Source organism: Crassostrea angulata, chromosome 7 (genome assembly GCF_025612915.1).
Source record: "Crassostrea angulata isolate pt1a10 chromosome 7, ASM2561291v2, whole genome shotgun sequence".
NCBI classification, from domain to species: domain Eukaryota; kingdom Metazoa; phylum Mollusca; class Bivalvia; order Ostreida; family Ostreidae; genus Magallana; species Magallana angulata.
The window spans coordinates 21,437,359-21,463,148 of NC_069117.1; the positions used below are offsets into that span (position 1 = coordinate 21,437,359).

General features: G+C 34.3%; 1 protein-coding gene across 1 annotated transcript; it reads right to left on the minus strand.

The window, feature by feature from the left end:
* Positions 1 to 88: 88 nt before the first annotated feature.
* LOC128192804 (dynein axonemal assembly factor 8-like) lies at positions 89 to 25,673 on the minus strand. The gene is made up of 28 exons (XM_052865784.1): positions 25,541 to 25,673; positions 24,296 to 24,468; positions 23,419 to 24,082; positions 23,083 to 23,229; positions 22,632 to 22,835; positions 22,368 to 22,478; positions 22,006 to 22,123; positions 21,737 to 21,868; positions 21,395 to 21,580; positions 21,129 to 21,264; positions 20,890 to 21,028; positions 19,238 to 19,485; positions 18,256 to 19,070; positions 17,758 to 18,062; positions 17,442 to 17,633; positions 17,243 to 17,349; positions 16,990 to 17,122; positions 16,542 to 16,721; positions 15,950 to 16,199; positions 15,407 to 15,638; positions 15,044 to 15,239; positions 14,760 to 14,854; positions 13,849 to 13,951; positions 12,114 to 12,228; positions 11,369 to 11,459; positions 10,601 to 10,686; positions 9,704 to 9,773; positions 89 to 1,840 (listed from the first exon to the last, which is right to left on the minus strand). The coding sequence occupies exons 2-28, from the start codon at positions 24,458 to 24,460 to the stop codon at positions 1,751 to 1,753; spliced, it is 5,310 nt and encodes a 1,769-aa protein (XP_052721744.1). The 5' UTR covers positions 24,461 to 24,468; positions 25,541 to 25,673; the 3' UTR covers positions 89 to 1,750.
* Positions 25,674 to 25,790: the final 117 nt, after the last annotated feature.

Consider the following 25,790-nt stretch of genomic DNA (forward strand, 5'->3'; position numbering starts at 1 on the left):
TCTTGAAAAAAAACCCCGAGATTTCTTTTCTTTTATAAGTGTATATAACATACATGTATATGACAAAACATGAAAAAAAATAGATGGAATAAATAAAATAAATTTATTGATCCAGATATGTTAAGGCACACGCACAAAAATAAATAGTTATAGAAATTCAGAGATCAATCGGACGGATAGATGAATAACGTAAACCTTACACGGTGCGCTCTCATTGCATGTGCAATATTTAAGACAAGCACATACCGCACAAAAAAGTACAAGATGTGATGAAAATGGTGACAACAATTCAGATCATAAAATTAAACTAAACAAAAAACCCAGTTATGTTGCATATTGTGATTGCTTTGTTAATCTGGAGCTTACTTACGAAAGTGGCTTAGTTTTGAAGAAAAAGTTGAGAAAATATTTTTTTTTATTCCTAATCAAGTTCACTTTTTTTCCTACCAAATATGTTTGCAAGAAGTAAGGGGCTTACTTACTTCTAAGAGCAGCTTTTCATAAAAAGCAGCTTATTTTGAAGATTGGGGAATTAATTCAATGGTTCCATATTCTATTCAATTATTAAATGGGTTGGGCAATATACGATTTTGAAACTGGGAAGAAGTTAATGAATTTACAAATTCTGGCAACACAGCATATACGAGTTTAAATATTAGACCTATGGAAATTCGCGTTACGAACAGATATGGAAATATATACATGTAATTGTATAACTATTTTAAAAACTCATGAAAAATATATCTGACTTTGATGTGTGATATCTTAAAATATATTGTTGGCACGCAGAGTTTTCATCTTGCAACATATGTAAAATAAACGACGAACTATTAAAATAAATATTACATGGTTTGAGTTTACTAACGTTTTGCAGTACCATCAATTAAATTACGGAAATTCCCTTGGTAAAACCAGCAGCAAGGAACATAGTCGTCGCGTGTCTTTGAACAGCCCAACCATACACCATTTTACTTTGTGATATATCAGAAATAGCACTGTTCATGTGTAGCTTTGTGTTTTGAAAACATGTCTCGACCATAAAAAAGTAGTATATCAGACGAAGCCCCCAAAAGCTTTCTAGTTCAAGGGGTCTGATCTAAAGTTCATTCAGTGGGAAATGGAAAATAAGATTTGTTACAAAAAAGGGCGAATCTCTTTACCTGTGTTTTTTTTCACATACAAATTAAATAAGAGTTTTCAACTTATCATTCGACATTTTTGAGAGTTGTATAATGTTGCAATGCATTTTTAAACGTAACATCATCAACAAGAGGATGTTTAAGTACATGTAGATGGTCCCATCTCAATACCTTTATAACAAAAAGTTTTAATGGTAATTGGCATACACATGTAATATATCACACAATGAAACACCCAAGAATATGAAGCAAAATACGTTCAATATGTTGATAATAAATAGACAATATCTAAATAGACAAACCACGTGGACGGCATTAAAATATCACAATTATAATACATTCACAGTAATTGAAAAATGGAATAACACAGACACCAATATATATGGTCGTGATTACCACTATGCATTTTAAGTAAACCGCCGCAAAATCTTACAAGGTTTTTAAGCTTATGAATTATACCCATTTATCGTCTTGATATTCAGTAAAAATATAAAATTTGAATATTTAATATTCGGGTGAATGTGAACGTTGATTCGAAGACTTCAATTCGAGGTTCCTTAGAAAACGCCCATATAATACTGTAGTCGGGAGATTGGAAGAGAAAAAGAAGTTCACGAGCTGACAGATTCATCCTTTGGAGTAATTTTGATCTGACTTCCTGGCATCAAATCGTCAAAGAAAAAGCCGAGCATCCTGTGAGCCTGAAAAGTAAAGGACATCAGTATAAAACGTAATGTACATGAAGAAAGTTACTGTTCTATTCAATATTTCTTTTCAGAACTTGACTCTTGCACCCCATCCACCCATTGAAAGAGTCGTTAACGTGGCTCACATTAAACTTTTGCCCCAATAAATCATGTTTGCATTTATTGCGTTTGAGAGTCACATGACAGGATATCGGGACACTATTCACAAAGCGGTACTATAGGATACATCGGTTTACGTTAAATCAAATGATCGGAAGGCAACGATGGACCAATAGTATTAATTCAGAATAATCGGTTCCGATCAAGATTGTAATGGGAGCAGAAAAGAATCCCCAAAGCCCCATCAGCAATCTTTGGCAAAGACGTTTATAGTAACGATAAAATCTCGGGGCTAAAAACCTGCTAACATTTGACAAGGAAACGTTGGAAACAGAGGGTTGCAGAAGAACTAAACCGATTCTTATTAAGATAACATTTTAAATCAAAACGTGTGACCAAACCAGCAAACGCTAAAAAACAAGGTCCATGTATCAATTTGGCAGAACTAGCTAGAATGAACTGTAAATCACCATACAATCAAAATCCGAGAAATTATTTTTCGATATTGCTAAATGTTTTGGTAAATCATACAGCTTTGGAGACTCTTCTTTAATTTTCTTGCCGATCTATTCAATATCAGATTTTCATAAAGTAACTGTTTTCCCCCCACAAATCTTTAATATTTTCAATATCGAGAAGTAATCACAACGGCAAAAGGAGACAGTTGGCAGATTCAGTGCTGTCCTTCAGTTCTCTTAATAACCAACACATAAAACAAAATGACAGTGAGTCACTGAAAACACTGTGCAGTTTTAGTTATATATTTGACAATTCCAATGTACTTAAACTACATGCAAAATCCTCATCACTTGTTCAGAAAAGCTTAGTGCATTCTTCAATTCACCAAAGAGTAAAATTTTAATCAGACATATCGGTAATATCTCTCGTCAAATTGTTCCTATTGCTCATAAATATTGCAAGACGAAGCGGAAGTTCACATATCCCTGACCCTTTCACATATCCCTGACCCTTCGTAAACCCCAATAACAAAAGAATCGGAAACTCCATAAAAGTCTTCGTTCGGATAAGTCGAATTCAAGAGTTACATAGCATTGAATTGTTGTGACTCAGCTCTCTTTCATGTAATTAGAAATCGTGACCATCCAGCTATTCTAACATACTCTTGAATAGTACTTTACAATTTGGATGCTGCAACATAATTGGTACAAGACTTCCCGCGAGCTACTTTACAAGATTTTCAGAAACAAAGCAGTTCACCGAAAAAAAAAACTGAAAGCAATAACATTACATAACAACACAAAGTTGATGAATTCTAGTGCTGGGATTTAAGGGGGAACATTTACACTGTATATGTACTAGCTGGGACCGGGACCGTGATTGTGAAAGCCATTGCTCTAGAGGATACGAGACCACAAAGCAATTGCATTAGACTTAATTGCATGTTGTTGTAGAACACTCATCACCAAGTCTGCTCCCTGCAATGCCGAAGCATTACGGTTTCTTATTCCTACTGGAAACCCACTACCTTTATTCTTGGTTCAATGCCTGAAATATCGAAATTCATTTTGCAGTATTTGCCTTATGTTTTACTCCAAGATCGGTTGGCACTTACGACGTTTCTACGTAGAACCTACTTTTCCACATCGTTAAGTTTTCCATCAACTATTGTGACACGACTGAAGCATAAATTGAAGTTGATTTAGGTCTGCTTTTCAAACAGAGTATTTGCATCAGAGATTTACGACCGCCCTCAGTTTCTCCAAATGCTCTATCAAGTTTTCATAATTAAATCTGCATTTAACCACTGATGTGGAGGAAATTCACAGAAAATGCAAAAGTGCTAAGCAGTGGATAAACCATCTCGTTGTTAAGATCAAAATAATTTTATCATATTAGCTGGCGATCAAGGGACCTAATGAATCGCAACTTACCCAATTAAATCCCCGGTTGATTATCATCAACCATTTCTGAATAGATTTAATTATGAACAAGTTTTTGTTATTAAAAATGATTGTTTGGCCCTTACAGTGGTCTATCTTTATCAGCAAGACTCAGTTCATTCCAAAGCCCGACAAATACCAGTATTACGACTGGCAGAGGAGCATTCGAATCCATCGAAAGGAAATTAAATTACGTCACCATAAATGTTTAGTCTGTCGACTTCATGATTAAAAATAGCATAAGCGCAAACTAAACTATTCGATAGAAAATTTCAGCATGTAATATTTTTAACATGGACGGTTTTCTTGATATCCATGAAATATCGTGAAGTTTTAAAAAAATGTAGATTAAAAAGAAGATGATTGAGACTAAGTGTACTGATTGAGTAAAAACACAGACACAGAAAGAAAGGGTTTTTCCCTTTTAATCTCCACACAATCCTAATTAAGGAACTTGTACAGTGATATTACCAAATTGATTTACAGGCTATATTCAACTTCATTACAGCAATATCTTTGATTAAATTTCATTTCGTTAATTAAAGAATTCACAAAAAGAGCAAAAAATAAAGATGTACATATACTTTGAGTTAAGTACAAAGGGCTACAGCGAATTCTTTGAAGAGTCAATTATTGAAGTGATACTCAAAATTGCTTCAAAAAAACTTGCTCGGTTAGAAACACGCCATAGAAGGTAAGTTCAGAAAGCTCGATTACTTCTCAATCGCAAAGAAAACTCATAACAGATGAAAAATTCATTCGGTTTTCTCAAAGTAAATTGGATTTAAAAAAATAATTCAAGACTGGAAACGCAAAATGGATTAAAAACGTAATAGGGTGAGGGGGCGAGTGAAATGGTCAACAAAATACCGATTATAATGATATGGTTCTACAGCAGTTGTGTTTTATGAACCAGAAACTGTTGCAAAGACCTCTGTCCTTAAATCTGGGAACTTGACGATAAGGGCGTCAATTTGAAACTGTAATTCCTAAAACACTATTTATTGCTTCCAAGACACCAATCTTTAGGGTAAAAAATTATTTCATTCTGTTTTTGGCTGAAAGACCTTCAAAGAGATGGCAACCCCCCGGGTGCACTACAGCAGCCAATGAATTCAGAATAAAGCTCCGATTCCACAGTACATATACGTATCCTCCGACTCCTCTTATTTTCCAAGCCTGTGTTTCATCTGCATTAGTGGGGAACTTATTGCGCACAAAGGAATAAATTATTTCAATTTCAAGTCGTTACTATGAATTTTTGGCCAACATGATTCTTCCAAATTATTGGACAAAACTTTAGTTAATGCAATCTGCTTCATCTCAGCGCTTTCATCTCTTCTTGATCGATAAGAGGAGAATAAAACATTGTAATGACCCCAGAGACAAAGAAAATTACATCAACGCTGCATATCGGATCCTGTGACGCACCTCGACGTGAAATAATAATAGATTTTGACGGAAAACCCATGACCGCTGAAAATTTCCGCAAAAACAAGGTCTCAGGACCAAAAAAAAGATACATATACCGGTATAGAGTATAACGCCAACAGGAGCTGTGGTAGATAAACGAGACATTTCAAATTTGAGGCAGCATGCAACTTCATTATTTCTTGTTGTTCAAGCCCCTTACAGTTCGTATCAAATAAATTTAAAGAGCAAATATCAGTACTAGTATTCTTCTTTATTATAATTGTAAATTTAAAAAATGTTCTTTCTATCTACAAGTGATAATAAATTTAATTTTGCACAGTAGTTCAAGCATCCGGTCAGTTGGATTTTATGGATTACACGGTAGTTCCAGATCAAACTGATATGATCCCAATACGGGGTGCATGGTTTACATGTAACTGTTTTAGCTTTTATAATGTAATTTGTCATGTTTCTTCGATCAATAGCCAAGAAATTTGTTTTTTATGTATAACTTGCAATCGTAGGTATAATTCTGTCAATTAGAAAAGAAAAGAACTTAAATGTAGATTAATAGGGTGCAGCTAATGGATAAATTAAGTTACAAAGGTGGAGAACCTTTAGACATAGTGACTATGTTGTAAAATGACAGATTGCAAAATTATGTTCAGTTGATATCATGCCTCATCAACTATATAATCTATTGGCGGGCTCTTCTGTATACATGCCTCAAAACATGCAATCTCAATACTTTTGATACTCAGTAAGAAAAAGAATTTAACAAATTGTGTTTTGTCAGGAACAGATGAAGTTGATCGTGGAGATAAGAAAAATCAACGTAGAAATCATTAAGTCAAGATGTTTTCAGGAAGTTCACGTACATATATATTTTTCTACAGATATTTCAAGATTGTCGGGTTACCCCGTCAATATTCAAGGTAGGTACAGCATATGGATACTCAAACACTATCCATTAACAGCAAGTTATATGTGTCACGTGGCTTTCGATATATATGTGGATGATCCCAAGAAAACCGGTCATCTATTCAACCTTGACCTTATCGAGAGAAAAGATGCTCGGTTATGTCACTAATGTGACAACCTTAAAACGATTCACATGTTTATTCTCCTGTTTACCTTTGAGGGGAATTATCTAGTGATCAATTCGTCGAAATGAATTGATACATCGCGGATGTTGCGTGCTGAAAATCATTGAAAACGGCGAAAGTCCGGGTTCAAAACGGCTTTTGACAAACAATGGAGAGTTATAAATGTTCATTTGTCAAAAAAGTATATAAAATCGGCAAGTCACGGATTCAAGATTTTGCATTGACAGCAGGTATACCTGGTCTAGTTATTTGTTTAGGTTTTTTACTCCTTTTGAGCTTGAATTTCTAATTAAACTACCGTTCAACACAACGATACGATTGACTGATTGATAGATGGATAGGTTGAATTCAGCGTCTCTTAAAAATCATTTTTTTTATCTGGAGATATATGAATTGATTATAATGAAATAACAGGTCCCTGTAACATCAACGTGAGGCAATCTCCTGACTAGATTTAATAGAAAAACATGTCTTAAAATAAATATCATCCTGATGCAAATGATATTTTTTACTCAAGACAATACACAACTAGGATTTATAAAACATACTTCACCATACCCAATATTCAGTATCAATTTTACAGTTTCTAGCCATCATATTCTACAGCATTTTAATTTTCTTCTTTCGATTTTCAATGTAAAATTGGTGCTTTTTCATAATTCTTGGGAAGGGAGGGGTTGTCTGAATAAATATGAGATTTTTAAGTTCCAACTTGCTTCAAATACAAATAAATTAATTTCACAAATTACTACCTCCCATAGTCTTCTGAAAAAGAGCTTTTTCTATTTCTTTAAATACAGTTGATCTTCGATATCAATAACATCGATATCTCGAATACAATGGATATGTCGAATTGTAGTTTGTAAGTCCTTACCACTTATTTTTTAAGTATTTTACCCTCGATATCTCAAATACTCGGATATCTCAAAGTTTTTAAACAGTCCTATCTACTCCGAGATAAATATTCACTAGTCCTATGATGCTTTGTGCCAAGTTTGGTAAAAATTATCTGTTAAAGGACCTAGACTCGATTTGTGATCATAGTTTCATTTTCTATGATAAAATTGTTTACTTGTGCATTTTGAATGATTGACAAAAATTTGAATACTAGAAATCAAGTTACAAGCAGGATAACCAGGTAAGAAATCAATGTTATGTAAACAAGGCTCCAGTCTAATCGTTGTTTACACATAATGTCAAGAAATTACCATTTCTTTGACAGAATGACTTATGCAAAAAAGCTACATCTGATTCAAACTTGTACCAATACCACAAATATGTAAAAAATAACAAGTCTCAAGCTTGAACTCTGTATCTTGCTTGTAACTCAATATTTGACTTTGACAAATCACTTAAAATACCTATATTTACCAATCTAAATACTAAAATTGAAACAATAAAATTTGAAAATTTTGATCTCAAGTCCCTTTAAAGTAAAAAGTTAAAGACAAAATTGATGCCTTACAAAATTCACCATAAAAGCTGACATGCACTGTGGCTTAGTTACAATATGTAGGTGAGTGAAAAAGAGGTATTTTTTCATGGAAAACTATAACTTAGAAAATAGTGTTGTGCTAAATTACACACAGTATCAATTCAAAGAACCACTCTTATTGACTGATTGCATTTTCAGGTCCCAGCATGTTAGAGTTATGCTTATATTGCTCTACTCTAAGGGCTTATCTGATGTTTCAGCCCCAGCATCACATCTAGTTATTCTAGAGTCCATATCAAAACTGTGAAAACACCTTGGGATATTGTAACAAAGTGCAGCAAGTTTGCAATCAATTCACAATGCCTTTTATATGTTTATATAGGTTTTCATTTTTTGTCAAAAAGCAGCTGAAGTGAGCATGCAGTATAGAGCATTTGTAGTGGAGGACCAGATTTTTGCTGAGTGAGTGACAATCCAGTAATACTCTGTGGCACATTGACTCCTAAATGTCGTGTCCAGAGCTCTGCATAATCAACATATAGCACCCATTTCATGCCTGTAGAAGCATGTTTGTAGAAAACCCAATCAATCCCTGTGGTCACATTGGTACACCAACAAATAGATTACTGTCCGTCAGGAGAGACAGACCAGGTCGGGTTTCGCTGAAACTTGATTATCTCTAATGTTCTCTCATTATGTACCCTTTTTTCTCTACTGCAGACATAAATGCAGTTTGCATACTAAAGTTACAAAGCATATATAAGGTTGAATTCTTGTCAATTATCCAATAACTATTGAATGACAGTTATTTACAGAAATTCAGCTGCTATAGTGCCTTATATACTTGTAAATTAAATGTATTCTCATAGATCATATTGCACAGTTAAAAAAAATATCTACTGGTACAGCATTTGCTGAATGCTGATCACATACCAGTACAATTCTTTCAACAGGAAAGTAACCTAAAGGCAATATTCAAATCCCAACTGTTGTTACTACTATAAAGTCAATCTTTCAACATGGACATTAAAACTCAGTTTTATCAAATCCAATTAAAAACTATTGATTTAAGTCCCCACATATTTTTTTTTTCAATAAATCTGGCCCAGAATCATGTAAAATTGAAGTTTATATTTGCATTTTATGAATAAGTTTTACTGTCACAATATAACATGCAAAACCATCCTTTCAACCTAAAATCTTCAGTCATTGAGGAAAAATAGCAAGCTAAGCAAGAATCTTTAAAGCAAGACTGAACATATTTATAACAGCTGATTTTCTGAGGTAAACAGCATGCAGGATAATATCTCTTGCATCAATATTTCATATTTTGTCAATGGCTTGGACTGTTAATCCGGTCATTAATCTGGGTGCCTCTCCTAAACACCAGGTATTAATCATAGAAATCTGACCATCAGCTGCCAAATCAGGGAACAAATATCTGATCCTGTTACATCATCCAGAGGAGGAATACCCTGATCAGACCAGGATCAGCCTAATTATTGATTGCTTAATACTTAATAATCAATTAATCATATTTGTCTGCAGCCATTCTGTCCTGATGCTCTGAAATGCTGCATGTCATTAATATATTCATCTTGCTCCTCACTGGCTGAATTACTTTTGATGACAAAACAAGGCCCACATAAAATGTCATCAATATTGGTCATGCACCCCTAAATGTGGGATGACGATTAAACAACGAGAACCAAGAATATTATCAAAAATAGACAGGATTTATTGATAATGATCCACATATCAGATTATAGACCATCAATTGATTTCTTTTAAAAATGATAATCCAGACAAATTCAGAGTGTACAGCATTTGCCACATTTGTTTGTGCTGAATACCAAATTTGTGTGCCTGTGTGATTGAGAACTGTATCAAAACTGGTTCCTACCTGTTTGATATCTGCTGGGCGGAATATTCCACCTCCATATTTACCAATAATTGAATCTGCACCAAAATCACTACAAAGAAAAAAAAATAAGAGTTTTACAATTTAAAACTTTTAAGAATTGATTTACCATACACACTTTTATGTACTAGTATATTATTTGGGGTAACCAAAATATGGTAAGTTCAAGATTAAGTGGGTGATGACACGTAATAAAATTACTATTGCAAAACGTACTCATTACTGGTAAGATAACAACCTCCTAAGCCTTTGTCATACATTTATATCAAATTTTTATCGTAAGAAGAATTACATGTATATGGCAACACAATATAGCACAAAATTTGGAATCCCTAATGGCTGAAAATTTAGGCCATTCTCGTGACTTTTCTACATTTATAGTAAACAAAATAATGAAACATAGGGACTAATTAGAAGACCTTTGTGTGCTCAGCAAGTTTGATGATGATACTGGTCTTTAATCCCCTTGAGCATTTAATCTTGTGGAGCACAAAAGAACAAAAAGGCAATACATGTTACTGAAAAGTGTTATAATGCAGTCCTCAAAATTAGTACTGCAACTGAATTGTTTTCATCTCTTTGATTAAGTTAGCCTAGCAGTCACCACTTGCAGATGAAGAGAATAAGGCTGTGTAATATGCTGGGGATTCAATTAGGAGCAGACTCAGGCTGTTATGTAAGCTTAAGGTGCTTTGTGGAGTCAGAGGGAGGTGACAATGTAACGCCTAATGCAATAAAGCTGTGACATTGAAAGATATTACATCACACTAAAACTCAGCTCTTCATTACGCTTGGTATAAGGCTGATCAAGGCACGTGAAAAATTACTGTAATTTAGTGAATAATAAAAGTCTGTAAATAGTATTAGTGAACTTCTTACCTTCCCAGAATAGAGTCAAAGGACAACACAGCATTATCTCTTTGTAAGGCAAATACTAGGGAGGGGCCTGCCAGCAACATAGGAACCTTTAATAAAAGAAATTACATGTATATTAAGCTACTGTACATGTAAGCGATTTATAATTGTTCAATATATAGCTATAAAGTGTCTCTCTCTTTGATTAATCTGTCTTTTTTCCTTAGATGTTTCAAAACTAATGGATTAAATACTTATTAATTGGGCTTAAATCATCATCAGTACCAAATATTGTATTTGTCAGAGTGATTAATAGCAGAAAAGCCATTCAATTAAACTCAAGACCAGAAGCCAGCAAAACCTGACTGAAAAATTAGTGAATAGAATTTTCATTTCTGTCTAATTCACTCACTCTAACCATTTTGTAATCAACTGCAATACATGAGAAATGGAAATTTTAATCAAATACTCTAATATCTTTTGACCCATTACAAGCACAGATTAAATTGAATGTTACTGAAACCCTGATCCCCATGAGTATATCATGGCTGATTTTGTCTCAATAGAAGTCTTTAACCTCCAATGACAAATTTGTGTGACGGTAGAACTTTTCTAAGACACACATGGGTTATACTGCTTAAGAGACCAATGAAACCTCTCAATTTCATAAGGAAAAAAAACCCATGGACATTAATTGGTGACATTGCAACTTAAAGACCACACAAAATTCTTGTAAAAGAATGTACAATGTATTTCCGGCATGTATTCCTGACTATGAAGTTATTAAATTACCTGTTTATAACTGCCTGCATTGATGATGTGGAGGAATACCTCTGCCTGCTCTTGTGTAAACCAAACCATCCGAGCTCCAACTATCTCAAATCTTTGAAAAATAAAGTATGAATTAATGGTTCACTGCATACAAAAGAATTGCAGGGTCATGAATTTGCCAAAACTCTAGATATCAGATTGTGTATGATTAAATTAGATTCTCATCTTACCCAAAAATTTCTAAAAATAATGGAGGTAGAGATGGGGAGGGGATGTTGGAAGTTCCCTTAATGGTTAACCAATGAACAAGAAGAAAAGGCACAAACCAGAACAAGTAAAAATGACCAGAGCTCACTAAATTATGCTAGCAATGTAAGAGATACTTCATAACAAAAAATAAAAACACCACCAGGAATATAAATCAATGAATCAAAGATTTATATGCTTTAAAGGAAAAATCACAGAAAGTTTCAGGTATCTTGTATGCATACACAAATTTGTCGATTTTTTCTATGAAATGACGATCAATAATTTGTGAATTGCAATGCTGCTATCTAGGTGTTTGCTGTGCCATTTCCTTGTCCAGGTGCATGTTGCAATATAAATATAAATTGTTCAGTATTTTCATAGATAAGAAATTTTCTGATATAATGTCCAACCAATGTTAACCAAATTTGTAAAAACTAACTTGTCTAAATTTACATTTTTCACTCCTTGTGTTGAATATAAAGTACCGGGTATCTGTATAAGATGATCAAGTACTTACTCTTGCTTTAGAAGCTCCTCCACAATGTCAACATAAGCATAGTGGCCTCTGTCATGGATTTTCAGAAGTGGGGGCTTCAGCACAATGCATGTTGTCTGAAGTAACAGCTGGATTTCTAAAAATCAGATTTTTAAACATTGCATGGTTTTAAAGCAATACATGTATATTGTACAAATGTACAAATAGGGATTTGAATGATAAAACCCTTTACAATATGACATAAGATAGGGGAAAATTATTTATGATGTTTGCCATATATTAGTAGAATTCATGGTTCTTAATCTAAAATTTAATTACCAAAAGTAAAATATATGCAAAAACAAAGAGACTCAAAGCATTCTTTGTCTGCATGAAAAATGAACAAGGAACCCTAACCAAGCTAATATTGATGGCTTTATTCTTCAAAAGCCTACTCTAAGTGTTGATCTCTGTAAGCTCTTTTCAAATAAAATTGTACCATGGATTTTTCAATGGATTTGATTGTATTTTAATGAGGCCAAGTACAATTTGAGTGTGCATCACCTTGTGCATCTTATTATTTTCATGCGATCTTAGGTGTGAAGTTATATTGGTCTTATGTATTGTGTTTTCAAACAAAATTAACATAATCCTATATTATTAATCCACAGTATTTATGAGTTGAAAAATTGTGACTATGACATTTACTGGGTTAAATGATAAAATGACACTTAATATGACAACATTATTTTCAGGTATTGTTAACATTAAAGCATAAAGGCCAAGAAAAAATATGACTCGTTAGCACATATTAAGAGACTAATAATTAATAAAAAAGGGAATCAAATGAAACATATACATGTAAGCAGTAGGTAATATTTTACTTTTTTCAAATTAATATTTCTAATCCAATATATATGCTGCAATATAGCAATATGAGGGATTGGGCGTTGAAAAAAAAATCAACTTTGATAAATCCCTCCACCAAGCTAGGAGGTCAAATTTTTTCAAATTTCCCCTTTGTTTACTTTTGGTTTTTGTATATTTGAATTAAGAAATAAATACCTAGGGCAAAATTTAAAAATAATGTGTAAACATTGCACTTTTCTAACAAATTTCCATAGGTCCATCATTAAAATCAACAACTTTTGAGACAACCCCTTATATGTAGTTTTTTTTCTTGTCAATTTTATGGTGGTATGGGACACCTCCATATTGTGACATACATGTTTATCCTATCAAATTAAATAATAAAAAAGTGGGTTTTTTTTAAAAACTAAAATTGTTACATAAAAGCATAGCACAATGGCTTAGAGCATTAACTATGGATCTGTAAGTCATGAGTTTGAATCTGCTGTGGCTTTTAAAATTTTTACCTTTTAAAATATTTCTAAAATATTTTTTGGTCAAATATGTAAAATTTGAAAATTTTACAACACATTAAAAATATTTTGATTATATTCTTTTATCGCTTACAGTTGACCCATACCACCTTAATATAATTGATATAAAAGTAAAAATAAATGGAAGAATCTAGGGTAATTTTTGTTAGAATTACAAGCATGTATCATATTCATTAATTTAGAGAATAGCTTAGATGCCATGACAGTCAAAAATCTTCTCAAAAGCTGATAAACAAACATGTTTAATCTTAAAGTTGTGGTTTTATACTGACATAAGAATAACCATTAATAGGGTGAAGACACACCCTAAATTTACAATTGTATATATTCTTATTTTTTAAATTACAATCCAAAACAAAGAGGTTTATATATACCAATTGCGGAGTGATCTGTATCGCCTTGCATATTTGTGATCTGCACAATTCTTTTATCCCCCTTTGTCATATCCAACAGACTGTCTATAGCAGGTCCAATAATCTGAAACAGTCAAAAACAGTACATAAACTCAAAGGCAACACAGGTTTAACCTACAAATTTATAAAGTCAATTCATTTATTTATCGAGATACCAAAAACTGCTTTTACTGTACATGTTGTCAATAAATACTTCCTATCTCAAGATGTTTACATTTTCCAGTGTCTTTGCCTTTGATGACACTACGTATCAATTTTGTACTATATAATCCATAACTTCAAATGATGCCAAATTGAGGCACCAGCAGGGTTGCTTATTTATTTTTAAATATTTAATCATACGATGGTTTAAAATTATATAAGTAATAAGGAATCATTATTTGAATATTATGAGGTGATAATTTCGGTCGAGGCGTGATCAAATTTATCATAAAGCCCTTCTGGATTTATTGGATTTGATCACGCCTTGACCAAAATTATCACCTCATAATACTCAAAGAATGATTCCTTAAATATTTTAGAGCCTTCTACCGGTATGTCTTATTCTTTTACAAAATATAAAATCAACAGAATTCTATGGGAGAGTATAATCAAAATGTCATTCAAACTTGACTGCAACTAGCACTTGAACTAACATGTAAATGAGCAAAATCTTTAAAGCAATAACAAATCAACATACATCAAAGACAAGAAGAAAAAATAGAATTAATAAAATACAAATATTCAAAACCAACTACCTCATCCTCATCATAATAATCATCCTGTAAATCCATCAAACATATGATATTGGCATGAAAAAAGGAGTCTACTTATTCTGGGTTTTTTTCCAGCAATTTATTTTTTCTACAATATCTATATCTCATAAACAGTACCTCCAAGTCTCTCAATTCGTCTGTTTCATTACAGCATAATCCATCTTTAAAGAACAGCTTTAGTTCCTGTACTGCATGTGGAAAGTTCTGAGAACCTGTAGAAATTTGATGCAAAGATGGCTTACAGGCTTATTGCTTACTGGTAAAAGTCAAACATAAGAGAAGAATAAAACAAAGAATATTTGAATCAATTTGAAAATTTGCCAGTACCATATAAAAAAGACATTAAAAATAATCATTTAACACATACCCTACGCATTCAATATATTCAGCAAAAAACCTACCGTGAAGTCCATTAGCAACAGTGTCCATGCCAAAGGTTCCCCTCCACAGAAACTGGCTCTGTCTGCGGGCACTCAGAGGGTCACATGGTCCAAGCAGATCTAACAACTTCTTCACTGCATTTTCTCTCTCTAGAGCCAGAATGAGTGAAGGTCCTGAACTGAGATACTTTTTATGCTGATCCAATCTGTCAGAATCCTGCGGAAAAAAAAAATTGATTTGCAAATAAAATGATAAAATAAAAGATGACTAGCTTATCATTTTTTAATATCTAAAAATAATTATTCCTAATACAAATGGTTGAAATTATCTATTTTTGTCAGATTCAGCTTTTAACTGCAGTGTTTTTTTTCATCAAAACTTACAAGCTCTCCATCCTCGTCGATGAGGCAGACTAACTCCTCCTCCTGGCTGACCACCCCCAGCCTCAATCCCACCACGGTGAAGCCCTCCAACATGACCTTACGCAGGATCTTGGTTAGGTGTTTCTTGACTGCCCGCGGTTTGATGACGAGGAGCGTGGAGATTGGCTGAGGTCCAGACAGCATCACGTCAAACATAGACTCTGTCATCACATCAGTCTTGATGGAATGGGACCTGTTGTATCATTTACAAATCATACTGTTTTATATATCCTTAAATACAGGATCTCCTTTATTAAATAACATGTTGGTAGCTTTTAAAAAATGAATATTAATATAGGCTGAAAAAATTAAAAAAAAAATTTAAAATGTCCATTAAAAAGATAATTCATCTAATTTGTAAATGCTAAATCATATTCTTACTATAATGTGAAAGCTGTAGCTCAACTAACAATGATATGAATTTAAAATCTAGGCTCAAATTTAATGTTTTATCGAAAAAACTTTACTTAAGATTATTTCTGATTGATTGTAGATGTGCTATACCTGGATCCAAATCCTTGGATATGGTGACGGACCTGGGGTAGGTACATCAACAAATGCCTTGCTGTGGGGTCTGAGAAGATCTCCTTATCTGTGAAGAAAGCCCTGGCGAATCCATAGGACTCCTCAGCATTCCTTGACATGATGTAGTCTATGTGAGAATCTTTCCCTCTACCAGGCTGAGCAAGAGGTACCACAGCCTCCAGACGACGGAAGGCATCAATTCCTCTCAAGGCCAACACGAGGGCAGGTTCTGTCCAAATAAAAATTATATTGAAAAAAAAAATCACAGAAATCCAAAAATGGGTTGACTGATTTGCCACTTACCAGTACCCTATATGTAATGATTGATAGCATCTTAACGGTAGTTTGGCTGGTTAATTGATCAGGAGTAGAGGACATTTTCAACGACTGTCCTGTATTATTTTTACTGTTTCTTCTCTAAAATCTAAATGGGGCCCCAAAATTTCACAGTACATGTACAGCTCGCTTGAAAGGCTTTGCAAAATTTTAAAACATCTAACAATTGTCAGTTATTACTGACAATTATACATGCATGAATTTTAAGCAAAGCTGATAGAAAGCATTAAGTTACCTGACACTAAAGTGTGTATGTTGTCTTTCCACAGTCGGTCACCAACTTCACAGGGGGTCACTTCCTTGGCCTGAGAGGTGGTCAGTCCTGGGAGCCATTTCATCCCCAAAAGTTCAAACCCCTCCTTCAGGGGCACCACAGTAGTCAACTTTCCAAAAGGAATCATGCCCAAAAGTTTACCTGTAGGAGAGATAAAGAAGCATTCATTCCTCATACAAAGTTATGATGAATTTGATACATATAGAAGCAATAAAGTACATGTAACCCTATCAAAGAACATTTATCTTTATTTTTTTTTATTATGAAATACATGTACTGGTAAACCTGTATGCCAAGTAAAGAGACTCCAATGAATTCAGGCTTAACATAATGTTTAAAAGTTTTCATTCTTTTCTACATGAAAATTTTTTTCAAAAAACAGACAAAATTCATTTCAGCAGACACTGACCCACAAACATTCCAGAGTTTTTCTGAATCTCGTGTCCCAGCAGTATCAGTATCACAATCTGTTCCATTTCTGGGTTTGTGTACAGCTTTGGCACCACAAAGTTAGGGTTCACCTGAATCTCATGATCTACACACTGTCATTAAAAAATAAAATCCAATCATGGTACCAATATTCCTAGTACAAAACATACAAACCTTTAAAGAAATTCATTTACACAGATTGATTGATCTATAACCAAAGTTGTCTGACTTACTTTTGAGAAGTCACCTCCTAGGTTGACCAGTAAATTGTCGGAGTATCGAGCAGAATAAAACATGTGCTTCGATTCTAAATAGTGATCTACTGTACTTTGCATATTTTCTGAAATAAAAGGCAGAAAAAAAAACATCAGAAAAGGATTAAAATGTATGAGTACAGTAAATTACCAATCATAGAAAATCCAGTAAGCTTACCCATCAATCCCTTCAGAGTTAGCTGAATCATACAAGACTCAATCAAACTAGCAGCATTATGTGCAGCATTCTCCTTCTCCAGCAGCAAGAGGAAGCATGGAGAGGTGGCTTCAGCATGCTTACTGGCCTGGGAGGGTACCCCATCATCTGAGATCCCCGGACAAAATGCTCTCAACAAACTACTGTCAATTCCTGGAATTTCAGAAAAATTTATATAAGTATAAAACAGCAATTTTATTTCATAGTATTTGTGCAAATGCCCTGACTATATCAAGTATTCAAAATCAATTATCAGTACTACAGTAGATTTACTGACCGAGACTTGCAACTTTTTTGGTGGTAAGCTTCTGCCTCCTTACTCCTCTGATTCTAAATCCCTTTCTTTGACAGGAGGCCATGATGATACCAATGTACTGTGGTCTTACTACAGGGGAGATAACTAGAATGATTTCACTTGTGGTGGTAGCTGTCAGGGCAGCTGGTGGGCGGTGCTGTGTATGGCTGTCCATCAGACTGTGGTGGGAGGAGCTTTTCTTGGACTGACCAGAGGCTGGTCTTTCCTCAGTTAATTCACCAATTGAAGTGGTCTTTTTTGCCTTTTGACCTTTCGGACTTCCAGATCTATCAAAAATAACATCAAAAATGAAAAATCTTTAGAAAAAAATTATATTATCAAAGTCTTTAGGTCATGACAAACTCATCATAAACCGACATAATGTTTAAATAATCAAACTCGATATCACAGACATTCTATCAAATGAATGTACATGTACATGGAGAATTAATTAATATGTTTCTTCCCATTAATACAAACCTCAGATGATCTTTTCTAGTATATGGAGTTCCCACATCAATGACACCACCAGGAGGAACCCTTCCTGCGAACCAGCGAGTGAGCTCGGAATGCACTCTTGAAGGATTCCTCGGAGAAAACAACAAACACTCATCTCGAGATGCACCTCCAAACAAAGCACACAAAGAATTTGGGTCAGTCCTTCGGGCCAGAGCTGGGTCAGTGGGTCCTACAGCATCTAACCAAATAGCACGAGCAAAGGTACCCCGCAGACCTAAAGCCAGGACTGGGCCCACTTTGTTTAGGAATTCTATGTTTGAATGAACACGATTGGATTGATTTGGCACACTTGGTTTATCCAGAAGTTCTTGCACTGGATATAGCAGTCTTACCCCAGACAGGTCCAGTCCCTCCTGCATGATCTTGTTAAAGATACCCGACATGGCAGGAGGTTCCTGGAAAATTTTCTTGTACACGAGAGACATTGTCAATTGAGTGTCATAATTCACCTCACTGTCACCGAGTCCGTGATCAAATGAAGACTCCTCATTGTCCACTGTCTGCCAGAAAAAGCCCACAGGGGTGTTAAACACTTTTTGAGCAGCCTGGGAATCTGGGTTCATCTGTATGAATGTGGACAGGGGTTTAGTTGTGATGATTGGTAAGGGGGCTCTGTACACATAGGTAGCTGTGTCCTCAGGGTCTTGGGAGGGACAACTTATGTCTATAGGGACCACTGCCTGTAGCCAGGGGCACACTGTGTGCAGAGTATTGGTGGATAAAAACTTGGTGAGGAATTGTTGAAATGGAGAATTATTTTTAACTTCATCCTTCAGCTACAAAAAAATCAACACTGAGTAAAATATATGAAATATCAGAAAACACTGTAAACAATCTTGTTTTTTCAAAAGCAATTATACTTAACCTTTTCATAAAAAAAATCTTCCAATGTTACGATTTTGCAGTTCTGAAGTTTTCATTTTGCAGGGAACAAATTTTGTACCTTTGTCTTAGATTTTTTCTGTTTGTTTGGAATGCCCTTAATGTCACAGAGTGGATGAGGAGTAACAGCCACCACCAGACACAGGTCCTCATCCATTAACAGCTGCTGCATCCCCAGCACATAGAACGGAGGATAGAACGGCACCTGTTCCAGCTCCTCAGGCTTCTTGATGAGGAAATCATAGTTCTCAGGGACCATGGATAACAGCCAGGTCAGGAGGACAGTGTAAGAGGCTGAGAGACCCAGACCTATAACAGAGATCATTGTATGATATCAGAGAGTGAAGTTTTAAATTCTATTATGGCACATTTAGTTTTGGTAAAAAATAACCTCAGAAAAGTAAATTACTGCTAAGCTCTGTAGCAACCTCTAATGATACACCGTCCACTTATGATATAATGTTGCATTAGTGGTCAGGATGTTGACCACTAATAATATTATTTCATCAAACCTGGGTCAATTTTCAACCCGGGTAAATATTCTTTATTACACCGACATGATCACTATTGTTTAAGTAGTTTCAATTCAACCAACTTTAATTGATATTCTTTGTTGTTCTAATCTATAATTAACAAACCCACATATTCAACTTAACAACAGATAAGCGATTCAATTATACTACAGACCACAATAGCAAATAGTCTTATCAATTGGACCTTTTTATGTTAATGAAATCCCGCTAAAAGTTTCACAATAATTTTTTAATATCATAAAATTGCTTTTCTTCAAATTTTCTTCATCTAAAAATATCTAGCTCAACTCCTTTTTGTTTACTGATGACCAATTTGGATTTTGAAGTAACCAGACGAAGTCATAAATTGTATGTATTTTGTCTGTATGCGACTATTTCATTTCAAGTAAAACGGCAAAATGTTAGGGCAATGTCAGAATGGTTCATATTACAATAAAGGACTATATATATATATATATATATATATATATATATATATATATATATATATATATATATATATATATATATATATATATATATATATATATTTATATTTATATATATATATATATATATATATATATATATATATATATATATATATAAAAAAATTCTTATATAGTATCGTATCAACATCAAATCTTTATCCAACATTATACAGAGGTTGTCTAACATATTTGACTCAACATTGTCCATAATCAGTCCATCTATGACGTCACTTAAAAAGATTTTGTTTGCAAATCTAAATATCGTCATTTTTTCCTTGATGTTTTGCCTTTGTAAGTATAGAGCGCAGGTATACTCAAGTACGATATTAAAATCCCATTATATATTATTTAATTATATCATATGATATTATATCATTAAAGGTTGCAAATCCACCCACTAATACAATTGAAAATGTGTGCAAATGTATATCATTAGTGGTCAAGGTAGTACTTATTTCACATTTTTTTCCCATGTCATTAGAGGTTAAGATTTTTGACCGCTAATGATATAAATCTGAAATTATATCATTAGCGGACGGTTAATTAGGTTGTTCGTTAATGATAAAATTATATCATTAGTGGTCAACATCCTGACCACCAATGCAACATTATATCATTAGTGGTCGGTGTATCTTCGAGGTTGCTACAAAGCTCTACTATACATATATCAGAACCATGAGAAAAATTTAAATATTTTTTTGTTTCCTAACCTGTGTCAACACTCTTTGACTTCCCTCTGTGCAAAATAATTTCCCCATTACTTGACAGATGGATGGTCAACAACAGAATCTCTTTGTCCGAGGGGAGAAATGGGGGGAGTGTGGAAGGAGAGGGCTCATAAGATGCTTCCTGTTAATTCAAAGGAAATTTTCAAAGATAAAATAAAAAAATTATACATGTATATCAATTGGTCAAATCTCTGTTCTTTAATGCTGAAACGATTACTTACCAGGTCAAACATAACAGGTGTTGTCTCAGCACAATCCTGTTTACCGCTGACAGAAGCAGTCGGCCTCAAAACCTCAAGTCTTTTGGCCAAGCGTAAACGACTTTGTCTCTCTGCTTCCCTCTCCTCTCTTTGTTTTCTGCAAGCATTAAACAATGACTGACCTTTTCCACTCTAGTATTGAAGAATCTTTTAAAATGTTTTCTATTTGAATTTATCAGACTATTTCTGTCTTTATTCAAACAATGGAGTCACTATCTGAAGCTGACCTTGCTTCCTCAATCTTCCTCTGTCGTTCCCTTTCCTCCTCTTTGATCTTCCTCTCCTTCTCGAGGGCAGCCTTCTGCTCCTCACTCAGCTCCTCATCAGCTGTCTCCGGCTTAATCTTCGCTACAAGTCGGTTATCCAGTTCTGACAAGTTAATCACTCGATTTGGATGCTTGAATGGCTCTGCACTGTTCCCACATTATTAAGGATTTAAGAAGCCATTAATGTTATAATTATGACATATAATGACTTTTTTAAAGTACGTTGTAAACATTCACATCTAAAATCAGAATGTAGTCAATATCATTTATGTGTTAATCTGACAAGTTAAAAGAAACTGTTACCTTTTAGGTTTTGGTTTGTTAGGGAGAGCATCAGCATTGACCCCTCTTGTGGCCAGAGTCTGCTTCAAACGCCTCCTCTGTTCAAACCAGGTCTGCATGTCATCCTCTGAGTCACTGTCACTGCTACTCTCACTATTGTACACAAAAAGTTACATTAATAATGGTAAGGGTCTAAAACAAATTTCTATATAAACAAAATTCTATAGACTTTGTGACCAGTTGTAAACAGTTGAGTGTGCAGTCTGTGGATTACTTTCATTCCATGTTACCTTTCATGACTGATGTGCAGCACCTGCTGGACTCGAGAGATGATCTGCTGCTGCTCCTTGACTTTTTGGTCATGATTTCTCAGGTCAATAAACACAGTTTCTCTTTCTCGTTTTGATTCTGAAATAAATTATCAACATATTTCTCTAAAACACCACATATACATGCATACAGCAGTGAACCTTGACCCAAGTGTGTAACCAACAATTCCAATGAGACACTTTTTTTCTCATTCTAAATTTCTCCTTCACACTTTATCCAAATTACAGTAACATAACAATTAATTGCAGTATAGTTATTTTTCAGTCTGATGGGCTTGTAGAGGGACAGATGAAATGTTCATATCAATAGTCCCTCATCTTACCTGGATTTTTCTCTGCTTCTAGCTTGTTCTTGGGGGTGGGTGTAATGATCCTCAGTGGGCCATCGTTGTTATTTGTGTTGGTTCCACAGCTGGTAGAGGTTGTTTTCTTTTCTATTGTTATACAAAATTTTAAGAGGTGTTCACAATAAAATCATACATTTACATATCTGATAAATAACAATAAGATGAATGTTATAAATAATTACAAAAAAATCTTAGACTTATATATAAGCATATTTTTATATTCAATCTGTAAGAACCAACCCTTCTGTTCCTCAGGAGGAGGTTTCCTCCTTGTAAAGAGGGGACTTTTTGACCTGTTATCTGTTTCTATGACATCAGCGTCAGTGTCCCTGGGGGTCTGGGCTCCGGTCAGTGGGTCGATGTCTGTCATGTCTTCCCCTGACTGGGTCATTGAGAACTCGGCCAATCTCTGAATCAGAGTCTGGGAGGGGGTATTCTCCTCCTCTGCAGAAAGTCAAAAAATTAGAAATGACTGACAATTTCACAAACTGAACATTGGTTTACCGGTATTTATTTTTGTAAATTTACAACCACAATTGGAGTGAATATAAATTATACAGTTGAAGTGAGTCTCTTACCACACCAATATTGGTTTCAAATCAATTTTAATTGGGAAAATGTTGTAATGATTTTCCAGTAACAGATATATTAATTCTAAAATAAGGCATTGTAGATGGGCTTAGAAGACTACCTCTGTGTTCGTTCAGGAATCTGTTGGATCCTTCCCCTGCTCCAATCAGTGACTGGATCCTCTGCTGCCTGGCCCAGGCTTCCCTGACTACAGGGGGCACAGATGAATTCATACGGTGCTCTTCATCAAGTGAGCACAAAATCAGATCTGAAGCAAAAAATGGAAAAAGGTTAAACATTAAATACCTAAATACCACGGTAGCTTTCTGTCTTAAATTTCTAGTTTTACATCAAATTTAACCACTTTTGTTTAAAAAAGTATGTAATATAAATGTTGACATTTATTTTCATAAACAGGTCTTAGAAGCAAAATTGGCAAGACAATGTAAAATTTTACCTATATTTAGATTATTACTCAAGAGTTTGGGAGCAGATGTGGGCACCATATTAGACACCAGTTTCTTCTCATTTCTTCTTATTTCCTCAGTAGTCACCAATTTGTTCATCCGCTTGTCCCCAGAATTATATGTCCCCACCCCAGAGGACGATGCTGAGCTGACCTTAGAGGCTGTCTCACTTGTTGACTCCTTCTCGTGTTTTTCCAGCTCCTCCTCTGTACTGTTTGGCCTATACTTGTCCTCATTGTCAAGTTCTTGTTCCATAACACTCATGGCTCCTGCCATGGGAGCCAAGTCCTCATCCATCTGGGTGCCTGTGCTTGTTTTGGTGGCATTATTACTGGCCGTCTTTCTCTCTTTAAATTTGTCTTTCTCATCATGAGATTCTATGACTACTTCAGTCCAACTTGTTGATTTTGCCTGAGTTCTGGGTCGCTCTGGGTGACCAATGGCTGCAGCTGCAACATTACCCTGAATCTCAACAGCCTGTGTGTCCACATCTACTCTTACATTTGTCAGTGACACTGAATCTATATTGGGTTGAGAAAGGCCTGAGAATGTATCCCCACACTGACTTGTGTCCAAGTCCTTGTCATCGTCAAACAGAGAGGTGTTGAACAAAGAGCGGTGGAAAATTTCCTGATCTTCATTGTCTGAGCTCACCTAGATATTAAAAAATAATGACAGAGTTGAAAAGAATACAAAACATTGTTTGAAAGGTATATTGTCAATCTCATCTGAGCAAAATTTAAAATGCAAGAATATTCGCTATTAAAAACTTAAACAAAACAGTGAAAACAAAAATGACAAAACAATTAATTTAACACATTACAAGTTTCATTACCGGTATATCATAAGAAAAACATATTGCCTTACATCTGAGAGATCAAAATCAATAGAAGGAAGATTTTTCTCCACTTCAGCAAAAATAGAATCTAGTTTTGGTTTCAGCTGGGAGTGTTCAGGGACAGGAGGGAATTCATAACCTCCAGCTGCAGTCAAAAAGAGCTCACTGTCGCTGTTATCATCACTTGAGTCCATACTTTTTTCTATAAAAATTGATAATATTTTTCATGGTTATGAAAGCAAGTACATATTACATATTATCTAATTATGTTGAAAGCTGGATGTAACATATTCAACTTTAATCGACTGCATATAAAGTTAATGATGATGTGTGAGTAGTTGTTTACAAATTTACAATAATCATTAATATTTCATAAGTTTTTATTTCCATACAGTAATACTCTTGTATCTTATTCTAGTATCAATATCAAATACATGTGATGTAAATATCTTGCAGTAATCTTTATATGAAATTTAATTTACATTTCCCAGGAATTTTTATAATAAATACAATGTATTAAGTATGCTAGCTGATAAACTTAAAGAATGCATGTTTACTCATAATTATCTTAAATACCCGTAAGTATAAGGAAATGATCATTAAATAAATATTGTTCATGATTAAAGTCATGTTCCAAATGGTGCACCTTTGAGGATGGAAAATTGCCAAAAATTTAAAATCCAACACACACTTTTGACAATCAATGCTTCAAGGATATGAGGACACTATATTGAACACAGGTCTAAGTGTTTTTTGAGAATTATGTCTTCCACAGAACTTCTATTTTACTGTACCTTTATCATCAGTCGATATTACAAATATTTAGTTAAATAACATATAAAATTAGGCCTATAAACAAACGTTTTCCCCTCAGAACCAAGCTCTATTACCGAATTAACAGCATCACATTTTGCTAAAATTATTACAATAGGCCTATCAATCTTTAACTCCCACTGTTCAGCGCAAAGATGTGAACATATATGGAGAATGCATTGAAATATGGCATTTAAAATTCGATATGTTCTTACATGAATCAACCTGTTGACCTACTTTGCAGTGATTATTGTTTTTGTATACACTCTGTCATATGATTTGAGTGTTTCATTAATACCCTAAACAATCAAATTGAGATTGGATCAACAAAAACAAATTTATGAGAAAATACATATTGTAAACGGTACCATGGTAATTATGTAAACTATCACACAAATGAACAATTATTATCACCAAAACAACGAAGATTTCATTTCTAACACACAAAATTGATAACCTACCGCACTGAAATTAAGTCAGTCACCAAACTTAATGAAATATATTGCTCAGGTAGCTATACATTTAAACTAAAACATTCCAACCGATGGAACATCGGTGGTATTTCGAACCATCGTGTCTGCGCAAAGATTCCCGGATGATCAACAACCTTGTAGAATACCAAACCCGATTCACGATTTCTATTTATTTCTTACCACTTATTAGCACAAAAATACAAATACAGTAACTCGATAAATAATGTTAAGCTGTATA